Raw genomic sequence first — 17,049 nt, 5'->3', positions numbered from 1 at the left:
ATTAGATCACATTTGCCCAATGCTGCTCCAGACTGGTTTCATCAAAATCCATTCAGGCGTTCAGGACAAGTAGTGGTTTTAAGGATGTACCTCAATTTCCCCTATTGGGCCCCATCCCTCCGGTCCCAGGGGAGCCACATCCTCTGTTTATATAACGTTTAAACCCTTTGCCCAATAATGCACTAGACCAAATTTTATCAAAATCCATTCAATCATTTAAGACTAATAGGATTTAAAGGATTAACTTCAATTTCTTGTACTCGGTGCCACCCCAAGGGAACCATACCCACCGTTTATACAAGGTTTGATCCCCATTGTCCAATAATGCTCCAGACCAAATTTTATCAAAATCCATTCAGGTGTTCAGGACTAGTAGAAATTTAAAGGAAATGTTGATGGAGGATGGATTCTGCACTATGGCATAAGCTCACCAGTCCTTCGGGTCAGGTGAGCTAAAAATTGACTACAATCATTCCTCTAAACAACATTTCTGTAACGTTTAATATGTGCCTAGGACTGTTGAAAAGAAATTGCATGTATGGTGGGTGCTAAAGTTTTAATAACTTCATTCATGGGGTCCTGTTTGACAAACCTCAATCCTATTGGATAGATATTTTACTGGAATAGCCTCATGTATCGTATATACATCAGTCATATAAGATTAGTTACTGTAAGTCTTGTAATTACATCAATACTGAACTAAATATTCTTTACGTGTTGAGGTGAAATAAAACCACAAACAAGAGAAATTCCATTTTTTCAAAGGTTTAATAATTATTAACGGTTCAAATATCACACAAAACAACTCGACACTGTTTACATCTCACAGTTCTCTCTCGCTTACACTCGCGCACTCATGGACATGGAACGCCCCGTCACAGCTGGAAAATACATCTCAAGATATCTCTGAATGCCACGTTATAAAACACCAGTAAAATGTGAAATGTTTATCTAAGAACCAACATATTTGTATATTGTCACAATCTTAAGTCTGGGATCTATGAAGTACACTTGTACAACATGTAATTTACAAACCTGGTACTCATGTGACCCCATTAGAATTTATAATTTGAAATGTTGGAAAACAAATTTTCTTTCTCAGAAGGTCAGATAGTTCAAATACGGCCATTATTATTAAAGCAAACTTCTTTTGGCATAGACTACTCAAATATTATCATGCAACCATATACAAATTGTATGTATTTAAACAGATAATTTTACAGAAAGCTTTCAGCACAAAAGGGCTAAAATAAACATGAACGTTCACAGTCTAAATCTGGACGGCTTTCCGTATTAAGGTTAGACTAATATTTGACATAACAGTAATTTAAAATCAACAATTAACAGATTAAAGAATATATGTGTATCATCAGGACATCAATGTGTTCTACACATTATACTAAATTAGGCAAAACCAAAAAATAGCAATTAATCTAATTCTAGATAAACATTGTTTGAAATGTTCACCAGGTTTTGCTCCGTTTCTGTTTCTTCATTAGTAATGAAGCTACACAGTATAAAGGTTTGGGTAAACTTACAGGGCGAATATTTTGCAGTTATCCCAGTTGGACCCAGTTCGCATATATACACTACCTACATTTGTATTTGATTTTTTTCAGCCATGCCTGGTTTACATGGTAAACACTTCTGTAAATTTGTTTGTATGCGTAAAAATTTGCTTGGTATTTATATTTTTGCGCTATATATTAGAATTAACACTAATATAGCGACAAACAAATCTCCCGCCAATGTTACCAATGATAGCTATATATCTACAAGCAGACTGATAATAGGGACTTCTTTTATGACTATCATGAAAATGTAATACTTGAGTAATCATGAAATGAAATTCTTTTCAGTCACAAATCATTATTTTTAAAAAATATAAGATTTTGGCATTGTTATGGTACATTCCTAGAAATTTTTGCAAATTTTTCCCATAAGAAAGACTTATTGGTGTTACAAATGTAAGCTTTCAATTAAAACATAAACCATATCAGAGGACTCTAGAAATGAAGAAACTTGATCTATGTATGGTTGGTGTGTAAGAAAATGTGTTTTATTATATGGTAATGTGTAAATCAAATCACATCTGTTGGTAGTTCCTGTTGATAAACCTAGAGTCCCCTTGTTGGGAAGATATTTAACTGGAATAGTCCTCAAATTAATGAGTAGTACTTTGTTACAGAAATTTTGTAAGTTTTGAAAACAAGAGGCCCATGGGCCTTAATGGTCATCTGAATTTTGAAATATTTAATTTAATTGCCCGTTTTTTTCGCCGCCCATCAGCCCAGGGGGTCAGTTAGAAGTAAATGTTTTAAACTTTTATCACAGTAGTGAGCCCACTTGCAGACACAGACTGGTTCTTGTACATATTGTTCTAATCCCCTCCCTAGTTAAACCCAAACATCAGTGCTCAGATACTCTTAGCCTCTTCTTCCAGAACCACCGCGGCATGAGGTTCACATTTGTTGGGGCGTCATAGTTGAGGAACACTATGGTATGAAGTAGCATACTGATATTTCCACCTGCAGATCAAAATGAAAATATATGTAATCCTGTATTTATACATATATACCTGTACATTTTAGTATTACACCTATTATTAACATGCAAAGAAGGGAACAACTTATACTGTAACCTTAGACACCGGGACCAGGGCCAACACATGCCGTAACCTTTGACACCAGGACCAGGGCCAACACATACCGTAACCTTTGACACCGGGACCAGGGCCAACACATACCGTAACCTTTGACACCGGGACCAGGGCCAACACATACCGTAACCTTTGACACCAGGACCAGGGCCAACACATACCGTAACCTTTGACACCGGGACCAGGGCCAACACATAACGTAACCTTCGATACCGGGACCAGGGCCAACACATAACGTAACCTTCGATACCGGGACCAGGGCCAACACATAACGTAACCTTTGACACTGTGACCAGGCCCAACACACAACGTAAAAATTGTCATGCGTGATCTTCATAAGAGTACAAGTTTAATGTGTGGTCAAAAAATAATGATTTAGAATTTCAAACAAGAGATCCCAGAGGGATCTTGGCACCACAATTGAATCATCTTTGTTGGATCTATTGGAATTTTCACAGGAACAGGCTCTGCTGGCTGATCCTTAAAATAGTAACAATGGTCTTGACCTTAACCGAAAACCTGAAACTCAAATTTGTCTGAAACATTATGGTCCTTTATCATTGTGTGAAGTTTGATCACAATCCTGCAAGGAATATAGACACTAGAGCACTGACAAACTTTTCCATTACCTACATACATACGGTAACAGGTGGAGAGGAAACCTATAGTCCCTCCGGTTTCACAAGTAGTAAGGACAATTTATGCAAGGATAACAAACTTCAATTTATGACAAGATGAACCTAATAATGGAAGCTGAGAAACTTTAATCAGCTGTTCAAATACAAAATGGCCACCTGTCAGCCATCTTGTTTTCCAATCAGTCTAAAAATTGATCATGTATAATGAGTCCCAAGGAGGAATATATATGTACATGTATATAAAAAATTGAGAAAAGATCTATGAAGGAGGAAATAGATAACTGTCAAAAAATTCAAGATGGCCGCCTGTTAGCCATTTTGTTTTTTCTACCAAACTAAAAATTGAATGGGCACAACTATATGGACCAAGGAGAATCTATAGAAGTTTGAGGAGTATCCTTTCAGTACTTCTTAAGAAATAGCAAAAAACAAGGATTGTTTACAGATGGGCGAACAGACTGCGGACCAAGAACGTAGGTGGTTTTAATAGCTTGCCATCTTGCGATTGATCATTGGCTAAAAATGATGAACAATTGCTTTATGCAAGAAAGACTTGTTATTAAACTTGAGAAGCTGATATTTTTCTACTTACTGTTGGAATGGAGGCTGACCTCGAGCCACTCCTTCATAAAATCCTCCTGCTCCTCCCGCGTCAGACCATCTGCATTCAACCCTCGGACATAACATGCCTACAAACATAACCCAACATCATAATTATCACCACTGACACTGGAGTACAGCACACCTGTAATCTATGTCAATTTCAAAAGTGTGTGATTGACAGACAAACAAATATCAAAACCTAGGACAGGGGCAATTAGAAACCAAAGTACTAAAAATTAATAATGGGACATCAGTTGCAAATACAAAATTGTTATTGAACCTTCCAATGTTAGCAGTTATTCAAGACATTGTGTAGTGTATTCAAATTTTCTATCAAATCAATAAATAGACAGTTGCTGTCATATAATTTTTTTCATTATTTTTTTTCTCCAAAATGCCCAACTTATTTAGAATTTGCTTATGAATGAAACGTGTCAACAACTGACAACCTAATGGTGTATTCTCTAAAACTGCTACATACCGTTTGTAGATCCCTGTCAGAAATATTTTCTAGGCCCTCTCTCACAATACACATATCTATATAGTGTACGGACATGATTTGGTTGTACACCTTCCCATGGTTCCGGCCCATTCCAAATGAATTTGCCAACTGCCACTGGAAATTAAGATAATGGAAATGGATTGATTAATTAGCACATTTTCCTGAACCCCAGATATACCATCTATATATATAAATGTACATGTCAAGTCTCCAGTTTTGGACTACAGCCTCTATTTTATGTAAGCAAAACTTTTGCATGCAAGCTTGAGAGGTTTTACTATTCGAGGAAACGGAAGTACCCGGGTAAAAACCCATGTGGTCAAACAAGTGACCCCATACCTTTTTCATGTTTGATCAGGGAATCAAACTCGGGCCACCTAGGTGAAAGGCAGGTGTTACCACTGTGCCAACTGGCTAACCACAATTAATTGGTGTTAATTACATTATATAGATATAATTCTATACCATGTTTTTTGGGGTGTTTTTTTCGTGAAAAGCAGTGTACATGCTGTTGGCGAGGTCTTTAAAAAGTATTATTAATAAGCATACTGTGTGGTACTAAAGCAATACACATTCCACTCTGGCCCTTCTAAAAATTGGAAAATTGACCTGAACTAAAAACCTTGAAACTTGTCTAAGATATTATGGTATTTTGTCATTGTGTGAAGTTTGATCAAAATACCTATGGTCAGTTGACCTAAAAATTGGGAGTCGTCTTCCTAAATAAAGCCCTCCTCAATGCTAGTTTACTAGATATTAAAACCAGCATTGGTTATACTCCTATAACATAAGAGGCCGCTGGTCGGCTCTTTTTCTATCGGATATTATTTTGCCGACGGCGCCTGTCAAAAGTATCTCGCCATGTAAAACCTCTAACATTGTTGGAGTACATTGGTTATTGCATTGAGTCAAATTTAATACCAGGAAAGCATTAATCAAACTTAGATACTTTACCCAGTACAGCCTTTTGAGGCTCCAAAACCTGCTATATGAGTGGTCGATGGAAAATCCTCTTGTAGATGGTAAAATTTCATCTGCATAAATTTGAGAACCATGTTCTGTCTGCAAAATGAAGATAAATTTCAGATTACTGAAAATGTTGTTTTTCATAAAAGGGAGGAAAGAGAGAAAGTCAGTCACATTTATTAACAAAATACACACATGTCACCTCTTCTTTACCCAATAAATATACCAATCATTCAGGATATAATGTTACATCTTTTTATCACATAATCAACTTGATATCCAGTGAACTTGCCCATATAATATTCTGGAACATTTTCTTCAGGATAATGTAAATAGATAGAAGTTATATAACACAACCAATATGATACTTAAGGCATTTCGATGACTACACTGTCACCTTCTTCAAACTAATGACCAATGTGAAGCACACTAGCACTGACATATGCAGTGTACAAGATGGTAACAGACTCGATTGTCTGTTTAGGACATTTCATCTCTATCATGATCCTATTCACACCAAGGTCATAAATAGAGTGACGAGATGGTTAAAAATAAAATAGAATCAAAGAAGTGTACGAGATGGTATGATGTACTGTAGTCGAATCAGCTACACTTTGTTTAACACTTGGTCATAGATGTGCGAGAGTCTGAGGTCCCCCTCATCCATGTTTAGTACTGGACAGTTGCAGCTTATCCAAATGGCCTCACTGACCAGCTACCTGGACAGGCTGTTTTCCCTGTCCACAATTTTTCAGTTCTCCCAGTCAATTATGTGATTTTCCTGCACAGAATGGTATGTAAACAGACCTGAGGGCATTTTAGTAAAAATTACATTGATGAAATGAGACCTGAGGGCGTTATACTGTTCCTTTATAACAAGAGACCTGAGGGCGTTATACTCTACCTTTATAACAAGAGACCTGAGGGCGTTATACTCTACCTTTATAATAAGAGACCTGAGGGTGTTATATTCTACCTTTATAATAAAAGACCTGAGGGCGTTATACTGTACCTTTATAATAAGAGACCTGAGGGCGTTATACTCTACCTTTATAATAAGAGACCTGAGGGCGTTATATTCTACCTTTATAATAAAAGACCTGAGGGCGTTATACTGTACCTTTATAATAAGAGACCTGAGGGTGTTATACTCTACCTTTGTAACAAGAGACCTGAGGGCGTTATACTGTACCTTTATAATAAGAGACCTGAGGGCGTTATACTCTACCTTTATAATAAGAGACCTGAGGGCGTTATACTGTACCTTTATAATAAGAGACCTGAGGGTGTTATACTCTACCTTTGTAACAAGAGACCTGAGGGCGTTATACTCTACCTTTATAATAAGAGACCTGAGGGCGTTATACTCTACCTTTATAATAAGAGACCTGAGGGCGTTATACTCTACCTTTATAATAAGAGACCTGAGGGCATTATACTGTTCCTTTATAATAAGAGACCTGAGGGCGTTATACTCTACCTTTATAATAAGAGACTTGAGGGTGTTATACAGTACCTTTATAATAAGAGACCTGAGGGTGTTATACTCTACCTTTATAATAAGAGACTTGAGGGTGTTATACAGTACCTTTATAATAAGAGACCTGAGGGTGTTATACTGTACCTTTATAATAAGAGACCTGAGGGTGTTATACTCTACCTTTATAATAAGAGACCTGAGGGCGTTATACTCTACCTTTATAATAAGAGACCTGAGGGCGTTATACTGTACCTTTATAACAAGAGACCTGAGGGCGTTATACTCTACCTTTATAATAAGAGACCTGAGGGCATTATACTGTACCTTAATAAGAGACCTGAGGGCCTTATAATGTTCCTTTGTAATAAGAGACCCGAGGGCGTTATACTGTACCTTTATAATAAGAGACCTGAGGGCGTTATACTCTACCTTTATAATAAGAGACCTGAGGGTGTTATACTCTACCTTTATAACAAGAGACCTGAGGGCGTTATACTCTACCTTTATAATAAGAGACCTGAGGGCGTTATACTCTACCTTTATAATAAGAGACCCGAGGGTGTTATACTCTACCTTTATAATAAGAGACACGAGGGTGTTATACTCTACCTTTATAACACGAGACCTGAGGGCGTTATACTCTACCTTTATAATAAGAGACCTGAGGGCGTTATACTGTACCTTTATAATAAGAGACCTGAGGGCATTATACTATACCTTTATAATAAGAGACCTGAGGGCATTATACTCTACCTTTATAATAAGAGACCTGAGGGCATTATACTCTACCTTTATAATAAGAGACCTGAGGGCGTTATACTGTTCCTTTATAACACGAGACCTGAGGGCATTATACTGTACCTTTATAATAAGAGACCTGAGGGCGTTATAAGCCTGCTGCTGGTCGGTTATCATTCTGATCTGTATTTTTAGACAGTCCATCGCCATAGGAAAACAGTGCAGTCTCCAATATAGTCTCCTAGTGTGTACATGCCGTAGCTCCTGGTCCGTAAGGAAGTGGCTCGTTAGAGTATATTTAGGGAACAGAAACCTTAAATTGAGAAACATCAGTAGTTAGGAATTTTCCCTCAGAATCTGCTTTCTTATCATGATTTTTTTTATAGCACTGATACGATATGAAGAGGCATAATGCCTTAACTTGACTTGGTTATTGTTATTTTTTTAGCATTTACTTGCTTAAATTACCAGCGATGCCGCCACCTTATTTAGTAAATTTGTGTACGAGTCTACTGCCTATAAATAAGAATATTTATAATTACAAAACCTGACTAATATTCAACTGAACAAAATACCAACTTAATATTACTTACATCACAGGTAGGAAAAAAAATCCGAATGGTGCTGCACAAAGTACAATTAAAGGAATTGCTTTTTTCATCTCCAGGGGCAACTACAAAAAAATGTTCATAAGAGTCAATTCATAACAAGTCTTTGTGATACAATAAACATGTTAAACATAATTTATATTTAAAATAATGAAGTGTAATAATTTCATCAATTTCTTTAGAAGTTAAGTCATCCCAAATATATTGTGTTTCCAAAACCACTAGTAGACCTACCTACTTTAAATTTCCCAGATTGAAAATGCATGTATATATATAACTTCAATGATTTGTATTACAAATAGAGTATTTTCAATCTGATGATCAGGCATACTGAACTAAATTATATTATCAGATAATAACCCCATGTCTGGTATTAAGCCCACCTATGTCTGTTTTTACAATTAAAGTGTTGGTACCCTGGGTGGCTACAGTTAGTACTAACCTCATTGTAGACAGATAGCTCTTTTCTTGTAAATGTGCTGAATTCGTCACCATTATTTATCCGCTTGCTGACATCAAAATATATCTTTGTATCTTCTTTAAGATCAAACATACCTAGAAATAACGAATTCTGTCATTATTTAATACATTCTATAAGGATAAAGAATGAAAAACAAAACTTATGAAATTTCCTGAAACTAGATACGAAAATAGTTTTCAAGGAACTTTTGTCCAAAATACATAGTGAAAGGTATGAATTTTCTGTCTGACATCCAATATATCACATAACATTTCCGTATACTTTTACTTTACAAAAATGATTAAAAAATCTTGACTTAATTACTATCTAGAGGAAACACTTAAGATTTAACATCATAAGAGAGATATTAGATGTTTTCCCTGTCACATGACACATTTCAACCAATCACAGACACTGTTACAAACATAAGGTATTAATAATATTTACCATCCTTGGCCCACGTGTATTTTTTAAACAATTTGCGAGGCACAGTGTCTTCCAGTAATTTCTCAAATCTCTTAAACATGACATTTAACAGGGTTGTAGTGACTTTGGTCCGTATCTTCCTCTTAACTGGGAGAGGCCGATCATGCTCTTCCTGTATTTCATCTGGATTTGGAACTGGGGCAACATGGTTCTTATCCTGGAAAGCCTTTTTACTGCAGCATCTGAATATTTAACCAGAAAATATATCTTTAACACTAAAATTTAAGCCTTTATCTGATACTGCAAAGATATACATTATAAAGGTGAAATGTTACCGTATCTCCATATAATCCTGTAGCAATGTTTGTTTGTCTGCTGGTTTTATCGCGCTATGAACAGCCAGGATCATTTTGAGGTGGGGTATCCTTGTAGTAGTTGGTGACGAGCTCACAGAACAACATAAAGGGAGTTTTTCAGTTTGTTTGGTTTATTTTGTTTAAAGTCCTTTTAACAGCCTGCAGGGTCGTTTAAGGATGTGTCTGGTTTTGGAGGTGGAGGAAAGCTGGAGTACCTGGAGAAAAACCACCGACCTACAGTCAGTACCAGGCAACTGCCCCATGCAGGTTTCGAATTCGCAACCCAGAAGTGGAGGGCTAGTGATAAAGTGTCAGACACCTTAACCACTCACTACTGTAGCCCCCACATATAGGAGGCATGTCACATGCCATCCAGAGCAATTAGGGTAAAATGAATTATTTGTTGTGGCCAGCGACATAACCACAACAGCACAGACCGGTCTGTTTCTCAGCTTCCTTGGAAACACAAACCAACACAGAGCATTGAAACACTCACCTTGGATCTTCACCTGAGGTTATTATGTGGCTGGCATTCTTACCAGCTGAGCTAATGCCACCCCTTAACGGTAGGGAAGTCTGAGCAAGAATTATCTACCCCATGCTAGGGGTCAATCTAATGTTTTTCCAGGGCATTTTAGGAAAATTCAATGACCGAATTTTAAAAATTTTATATGCGAATTATAATGAAAAAAAATATTTTTATTTTATATGTAATTGATTTATGCTTACCAGTTTTATAATGCAGTGTATAGTAAAACTTGGATAAGTCGAAGTCAACAGGACCAAGCAAAATATTTGACTTATCTGATGGTTCGACTTATCCGTGTCCATTTGCAAATTGTATAGAGCCAAAATACCCGAGTATCATCGGCTGTATTTCAAACAAGTGCTTGACAACATGGTCGAAAATAAACAATAAATAATAGCAAAGAAATAAACTGTACATGATAACAAATATTCGTTTATCTAATAAACAATATTGTGTACGTTTACACATCAAAACAAAATTCGCGGGTAAAATTATCTTTGCCATGCAGACACGCAATTTACACACAGAGTCGTACACATTACAGCATATTCTATGAAAACGATACATACATTATCAGAATATAAATGTATATGTTGTACTCACATTATTTCTCTTAAATTCCGTTTATATTGTTCTACAATTTAACAATATGAAACAATATACAGTTCAGGAAAATTTGATGAAAAGTACGCGTGCTGATTTCGTATAAAAGGTGAAGGTTGCTGTCAGTGTTTATCGGCTGCATGATTATGCATTGCCACGATGATTTGCACAGAATAAAAAGCATCCCACATATTATTGGTACTATTTCATCGGTGTACTCAGAATTGAGTATAGATATTCACTGTGCATTTTTCGGATGGAAGATATGTAATTTATCATTTATTTTTTCCTTATATTTTTCGACGGCCATGTGTATCAAAACAGTAAACAGAACACAGTAGGTCATGATGTTATGGTATGTAGACTAAAACATTTCATTCTAAGTTATGTATACCCTGACGTTTTACATCACCCGTGCACCTGTATAAACAATGGGATGATGTGTGACCGGCTCTAGTAACACGGCTGATCAGTCACACTTGGTTAATCAGGCGAGGTCAGCAAATTTTACCTGAGAAAGCATGACGCCTTTGATGAACGACACAAAAATGGAAATTTTGGTATTGTTTAGAAGGGAAGGACCACAAAATATATTCGACACAACTGCAGTACATGTATTCGATTCAACAGTGTTTGAATCATCCGTGTTTAATTTACTAAGATAAAGAACAGAAAAAATCGGGACCGAACAAAACATTTGACTCATCCGATGTATTCGACACAAGTGAGTTTTACTGTATATCCTAACTGTATACATGATGACACAAACAGATTTGTCCCTTGACTGTCCTTTTTCTGATCTATTTTGTTTAATATTTGCCATTAATATATTTTTCTGTGTTTTAGGTGTTATTCCTTGAACACAACTGGGAGTTTTCCCATTTCTTTCTGGGGAATGCTTTGGAACAGGTATATAGGCAGGAAAATCACTGCAATCTAAGCCCATTTTGTTTGTTACTGTTTGTCGATAGCTAACCCAGTAAAATTGTTTAAAACATGTTCATAAAAAATTCCCCAAAGGCCTAAAAAAATACTGGTGTCTCTACTAACCCTACAGACTCTAAACTTTTGTACCTATACGCTTTTGTTTTTTTGGTAATTTTCAAGGAAGGAATGTCAATGTCAAGATTCCTTGCCTGGGTAACCATAGTAAAAACTGTTATCACTAAATCAAGAATAAAAAGATTTCCCTACCTACACATAATACAATAATTTTTGTTTCAAAATAATTTATAAATTATTTAACTATCAGAATTAATTCCAATCAAAACTCTTTGAATGATATTTTACTTTTTTTTTCACCATGCCAAACTTGATTTTAAGAATGTGTTCACCTGTGTTTTCTGACAAAAGATTTCGTTGCTGCCAAAGTCAATACTGAATAGTCTAGTCGAATGGCTTATCAAGTTGCCTAAAATTAGACATATTTTTGATTGCAAACGTAGTTTATCCCAGCGTGTAAATGAGAAAGTGTCATTTTGTTAAGTTGTTTACAACCACTTAATCATTTACCTCATACATGTACACCAATGTGTCCGAATTAGAGGATTTTTGTCCTCTTTAATGATTGGACGCGTTGAGGTCCGATGCATCCATGTGTCCATTGCAAATGCATGGATGTTCCCAACCTGACAGTTGGAGTAACTTTACACCAAACTTGGAAAAAAAAACAATATTTACTTTAACTCAGGGTTTGGCGTAAAGGAACATATTGTGAATGCATTGGAAATTAACTTTTACAGGAAACTACTAATGTCATTTTTTGAATGTTATGTTGTGTAACCGGCGAAACACAGATCACCGGCAAGTCTGCAAGTAGAGGTCATAGTCTGATAATGACAGCTACCAATTGAGAGAGTGCCATGTCAATGTGGACAATAGGTCACTGTGGTATTCCTAACACTGTGGTGACAGTACATTACCTGAGAATAGTGTTCCTGCAGGCGACATGATTCAAAAGTAAACTCTGCCGAGACAACATGATTCCCTGCAGGACTCTCCGTTTATCGACTCTTCATATAGAAAAGAGTTCCGCAAGGGGAAAGAACTGGATATTGTGTCTAAAGACGGGTGCCAGACATTTCGCCCCAATGTCACAATGTCCCATGCCACAATGTCCCAATTATTTTTCCTAATGTCCCAAATTTCTGTCACAATGTCCCAAGGAGGGTGTCACAATGTCCCATATTATTGTGCCTGTCATTACCACAATGTCCCAAAATACCTTACCACAATGTCCCAAATGTTACCACAATGTCCAAAAATATTTCTCATGTTTTACGCATGTGGGTTAATGTTGCATTTATAATTAAAAAGAACAAAAAACATCATGTTTTAATTTAAATTCAATATTTAATGATATCCCGGTTAGTTCTTTTTGTTTTTTTGATCGGATTTTAATGTTAGGTGTCCAACGTCTTTATCGGGATGTTTTCGTCGTTCCTCGTGTTCTCGCGTGGTCACGTGACCGGCACGAAGGACTACATTAACACTTGGTGGGTAAATATGGCCAGAGCACCCGACCAACGTATTTTGTCGTACAAACAAATATGATACACTTATTCATCGTGCTAAGAAACCGAGAAAAAGTGCTGTACATTCTTCTATTTATTCAAGTATGGTTACATAACGGCGTTATAAACCGGTGTTAATTGAAGAAATGCCGATTAATTGACTACTTTTTAAGTAATTTTGACGATGTTTGTCATTTTCGTAAGAATGTACAGCACTTTTCGTTGCTCTCATACAATTACCTTCACGCTCGTACCTGTTTCATACGTATTGATTTAGGGTAGTCGGGTGCTCTAGGACGATTCATAGAGCAAGTGTTAATGTTCATTCTCCAATATTGGAACTCTTCAGTGTTTTAAGTATCGAAATCGGCATATAGAAACGAACAAACGTTCATAAACGAATGCAATGGATCGTAATTAATTCAATTAATTATTTACAGATGATTTCCAAAGACATAAGGTATAGTTAGAAGTTTTCGGCTGTACACATGCAAGTTTGTAAATTCGTCACTGTGATGAAACCACCGTCCTCGTCGTTGCCATGACAGCCGATCGAAGCTGCGATCACGAATGCACTGACAAAGTGAAAGTTGAAGTATTTTTCGCAACATGCGGTTTAAACTTAAAATTACAATCACACCTCATATTGATTGGGGTTGTTTAATCATACCTGATCAATTGAATTATCAGAAAACTAACAAAAACATTAAAAAACACAGAATGAAGCCTTCGTGTCAGGCAGTGCAGACACAACGCGGGATCTGTAAACAATGTGACGTCATTGGAATGTACAAGTTGCAACAATGTACAACAATGTATATTTTACATGAATACACTAATGAGCAACAAAACGGGACGCAACATTAACCCACATGCGTAAATAGATGGAAAGTTGTGAGAGTAAATATCGGAACGTATATATCATGTTTCTTTTATATTTTATTAAGTACATCGGAACGTATATATCATGTTTCTTTTTATATTTTATTAAGTACGTCGGGATTTATATATCGGAATGTATATAGAGTTCTATATCATGTTTCTTTTTATATATTCTTAAGTTCAACGGGGCATATATATCGGAACGTATATATCATGTTTCTTTTTATATTTTATTAAGTACATCGGGATTTATATATCGGAACATATATACATGTATATCATGTCTCTTTTTTATATATTCTTAAGAACAGAACCATAAACAGATAACATCAAAACGAAATATGACATCTTAAATCAATCCAATAAAAAAATTACATGCCTTAGAAAACCAGTTTTCAAAGTCATATGTCCATGGTGTTACCAATATTATCGTAGTAATAGATGTAGTTATGTGCAATATACATGAGAAATATTTTTGGGACATGGTGGTAACATTTGGGACATTGTGGCAAGGTATTTTGGGACATTGTGGTAATGACAGGCACAATGTCCCAAATAATTTGGGACATTGTGACACCCTCCTTGGGACATTGTGACAGAAATTTGGGACATTAGGAAAAAAAATTGGGATATTGTGGCATGGGACATTGTGACATTGGGGCGAAACGTCTGTAATTCCTAAAGACGGGCAAGACATCTAAGCCGTTTTCGTTTTTGCGGTCCAAACGGACGGACCAGTGGGACCGGTGTTGTTCTTTTTTTAAATAAAGACGGACCTGGTGATTTTATATTGTTTTCAGACGAGCCTTGACAAAAGAACAGGCATTCTGTCTTGGTAGGCTCGTCTTTGTAAGAGTGAAGTCGTCACTTTGGTAAAATGATGCAATTTTCTACTCAAACTAATGACGTTATAACAGAGACATATATACAGAGAGCTCTGTATATATGTCTCTGGTTATAATCAATATCTGTTTACAAGAGCAGATATTTATGCATTACGAGAGGATGGACTAACATAATATTGCCTTAGGCCAACTTGTCACGGTCCGTTTAGCATCATATCATATCACATCACATCATATTAGATATCGTATATCATATGTCGCATCATATCACATATCATCACAGCTTGTCTTGGATATCATACATTTAAGCATTGAACTGCTTTCAGTTGGAAGTTATGGGCTGATGAATTTAATGAAGCGCGCTAGCGCTTCATGTTGGATTTGCCTTTGTCCAGTTGGCATTCATCAGCCCATGACTTCCAACTAAAAGCAGTTCAATGCTTATATTTACATTTGACAACGATTTTTAAAGACTATATCCAGGAATTTTGCTCCGACGATGAATGAACAAATTATTATCGTCAAAGACGGAACAGCCTTTTCAACAGCCATCTTTCGTTATCGCCGACGTGACAATTATGACGTCACTATATTAATGACGTCATAATAAAGATTTGGAAGTTATGGACTCATAACTTCCAAGTGAGCTTGGTTTAAGCAATAAACTGCCTAGATGCGGCAGACCTACTGGTATAACTGCCACATGTGTCACAGACAAACTGAATGGTGCGCGCTAGCGCACCATGATTGTAGTAGTATATAGTATACTTTCAGTAGGGAGATACTTTCGTGATAGTCGAAAATCGCAACTTCCGGAAGTGAAGCTGAAAGGGATTAAGGTATGGCGGAAGTACTTGGCCGTAAGGAGATAAAATCCTTGGGTAGATACTATCGTGAGTCCGTAATGCGAGTACTAATGCGACTAATTAAATCCTTGACACATGACTTTGGTGATTTGAGATAGATAGGGATTAATGACGGACACACTTCCTAGTTTGAACGTAAAATTACCCGCACCGTGAAATAAGATGATTGTTGGATTATGAGGAAAACTGGCCCAGGGTTCTGAAAGTAACGAAAAATGAATGAAAAGATAAAATATAGAAAACTACAATTTTTATAAGCATTGAATCTGAATTCGAGTTGGTTAGAGAATCGTACTAATAACCCGATTGTCATGGGTTCCAGCCCCAAATCGGTTATAATTCCAGTACAATTTACAAGTACTTTAATTTTAAAATAAGGTGGTATCAGCATGCATGGTAAGAAATAAAGATAACACAACATATCATCAACATTTTTGTTTATTGGTGAAAAAACAATTGGTACAAAATAAGAAAACTTTTGGTAATATATAGATATATATGCATAGTATCGGATGATCTTACCATATACGTACTTAAATCATGAATTCAAACTAGAATTTGTTTTAATAATTTAGATATGTAACATGTTCTATGTTTTGTTCTCAAATTGTGGTTATGTGTTGATTTTGGTAAAGTAAAGCATTATAAACTTCCAAATAGCAAGTTATTGTATGCTTGTAAACATGTGTTCTCGTACATTATGTACAATCGGGAGCAAGGTCATGTCAAAGTCAATTACAATTTGTAACATTGTTTGTGGTGGCGGAGCTTATGAAGCAAGACTTGTCCAATCGCCTCGCGCGTACTATTCTCCCAATTCACCCATTCAATAACCGGCTGTCTTGATCAAATGAACTTCCTCCGTATGTCTGGGTAGTAATGCACGTTTGCCTTTCGAGGTAATCCCGCGTCGACAGTAAAACAGATTTGTTAATATTTTTAACACATATATATATATGTAGTAACTGGAGTGAAAATCTCAGTATAGACCAACACAAACATTGTTTCGTCAAGTTTAAAATTTTGTTTATCTATGAAAATACAACACAGCAAATGAAACATATCTAAAGACATTTCTTTTTTGTCGAGAAAAAAGAAAGAAAAACCTTTCACATGGTAATATAAAGACATTAGCATATCCATGGGAACTTGTAATACAGGTCCAGCGCTCTTGATTTATCTCGCCATTTTAATCTTATTTTAGCTGCTTTTTGGGGGGTATAGATATAGAGACATTGCTATTCCAAATTTTTTCATAGTGTTGTATTTTTACCAATGCTCCTGTACGTGGTGGAACTTTACAAATACACTTGCGTTTATAAATGTATTGTTTTATAATTAGAATAATCAAATAATTTCCTCCATTCCCTGACAT

The 17,049-nt window shown here is 36.1% G+C and overlaps 1 protein-coding gene across 1 annotated transcript; it reads right to left on the bottom strand.

Moving 5' to 3' along the window:
- Window positions 1-749: 749 nt before the first annotated feature.
- Window positions 750-12,573, bottom strand: LOC117317788 (LETM1 domain-containing protein 1-like). The gene is made up of 9 exons (XM_033872720.1): window positions 12,491-12,573; window positions 9,102-9,322; window positions 8,637-8,749; window positions 8,180-8,259; window positions 7,710-7,899; window positions 5,357-5,464; window positions 4,382-4,516; window positions 3,890-3,986; window positions 750-2,528 (listed from the first exon to the last, which is right to left on the bottom strand). The coding sequence occupies exons 1-9, from the start codon at window positions 12,547-12,549 to the stop codon at window positions 2,410-2,412; spliced, it is 1,122 nt and encodes a 373-aa protein (XP_033728611.1). The 5' UTR covers window positions 12,550-12,573; the 3' UTR covers window positions 750-2,409.
- Window positions 12,574-17,049: the final 4,476 nt, after the last annotated feature.

The sequence above is a fragment of the Pecten maximus genome, chromosome 19 (assembly GCF_902652985.1).
Source record: "Pecten maximus chromosome 19, xPecMax1.1, whole genome shotgun sequence".
Lineage (NCBI taxonomy): Eukaryota > Metazoa > Mollusca > Bivalvia > Pectinida > Pectinidae > Pecten > Pecten maximus.
Note: the sequence above shows the minus strand (reverse complement) of the source record. Positions and strands in the feature narration are given on the sequence as shown.

What these genes read in the sequence shown, in the direction of transcription:
- LOC117317788 (XM_033872720.1), bottom strand. Translation starts at nt 12,549, where the DNA reads ATGTTGTCTCGGCAGAGTTTACTTTTGAATCATGTCGCCTGCAGGAAC. An exon ending in TGCAGGAACACTATTCTCAG is followed by an intron (nt 9,323 to 12,490) that starts GTAATGTACTGT and finishes TTAAATATTCAG; the next exon opens with ATGCTGCAGTAAAAAGGCTT. An exon ending in GCCTCAAAAGGCTGTACTGG is followed by an intron (nt 4,517 to 5,356) that starts GTAAAGTATCTA and finishes CTTAATTTCCAG; the next exon opens with TGGCAGTTGGCAAATTCATT.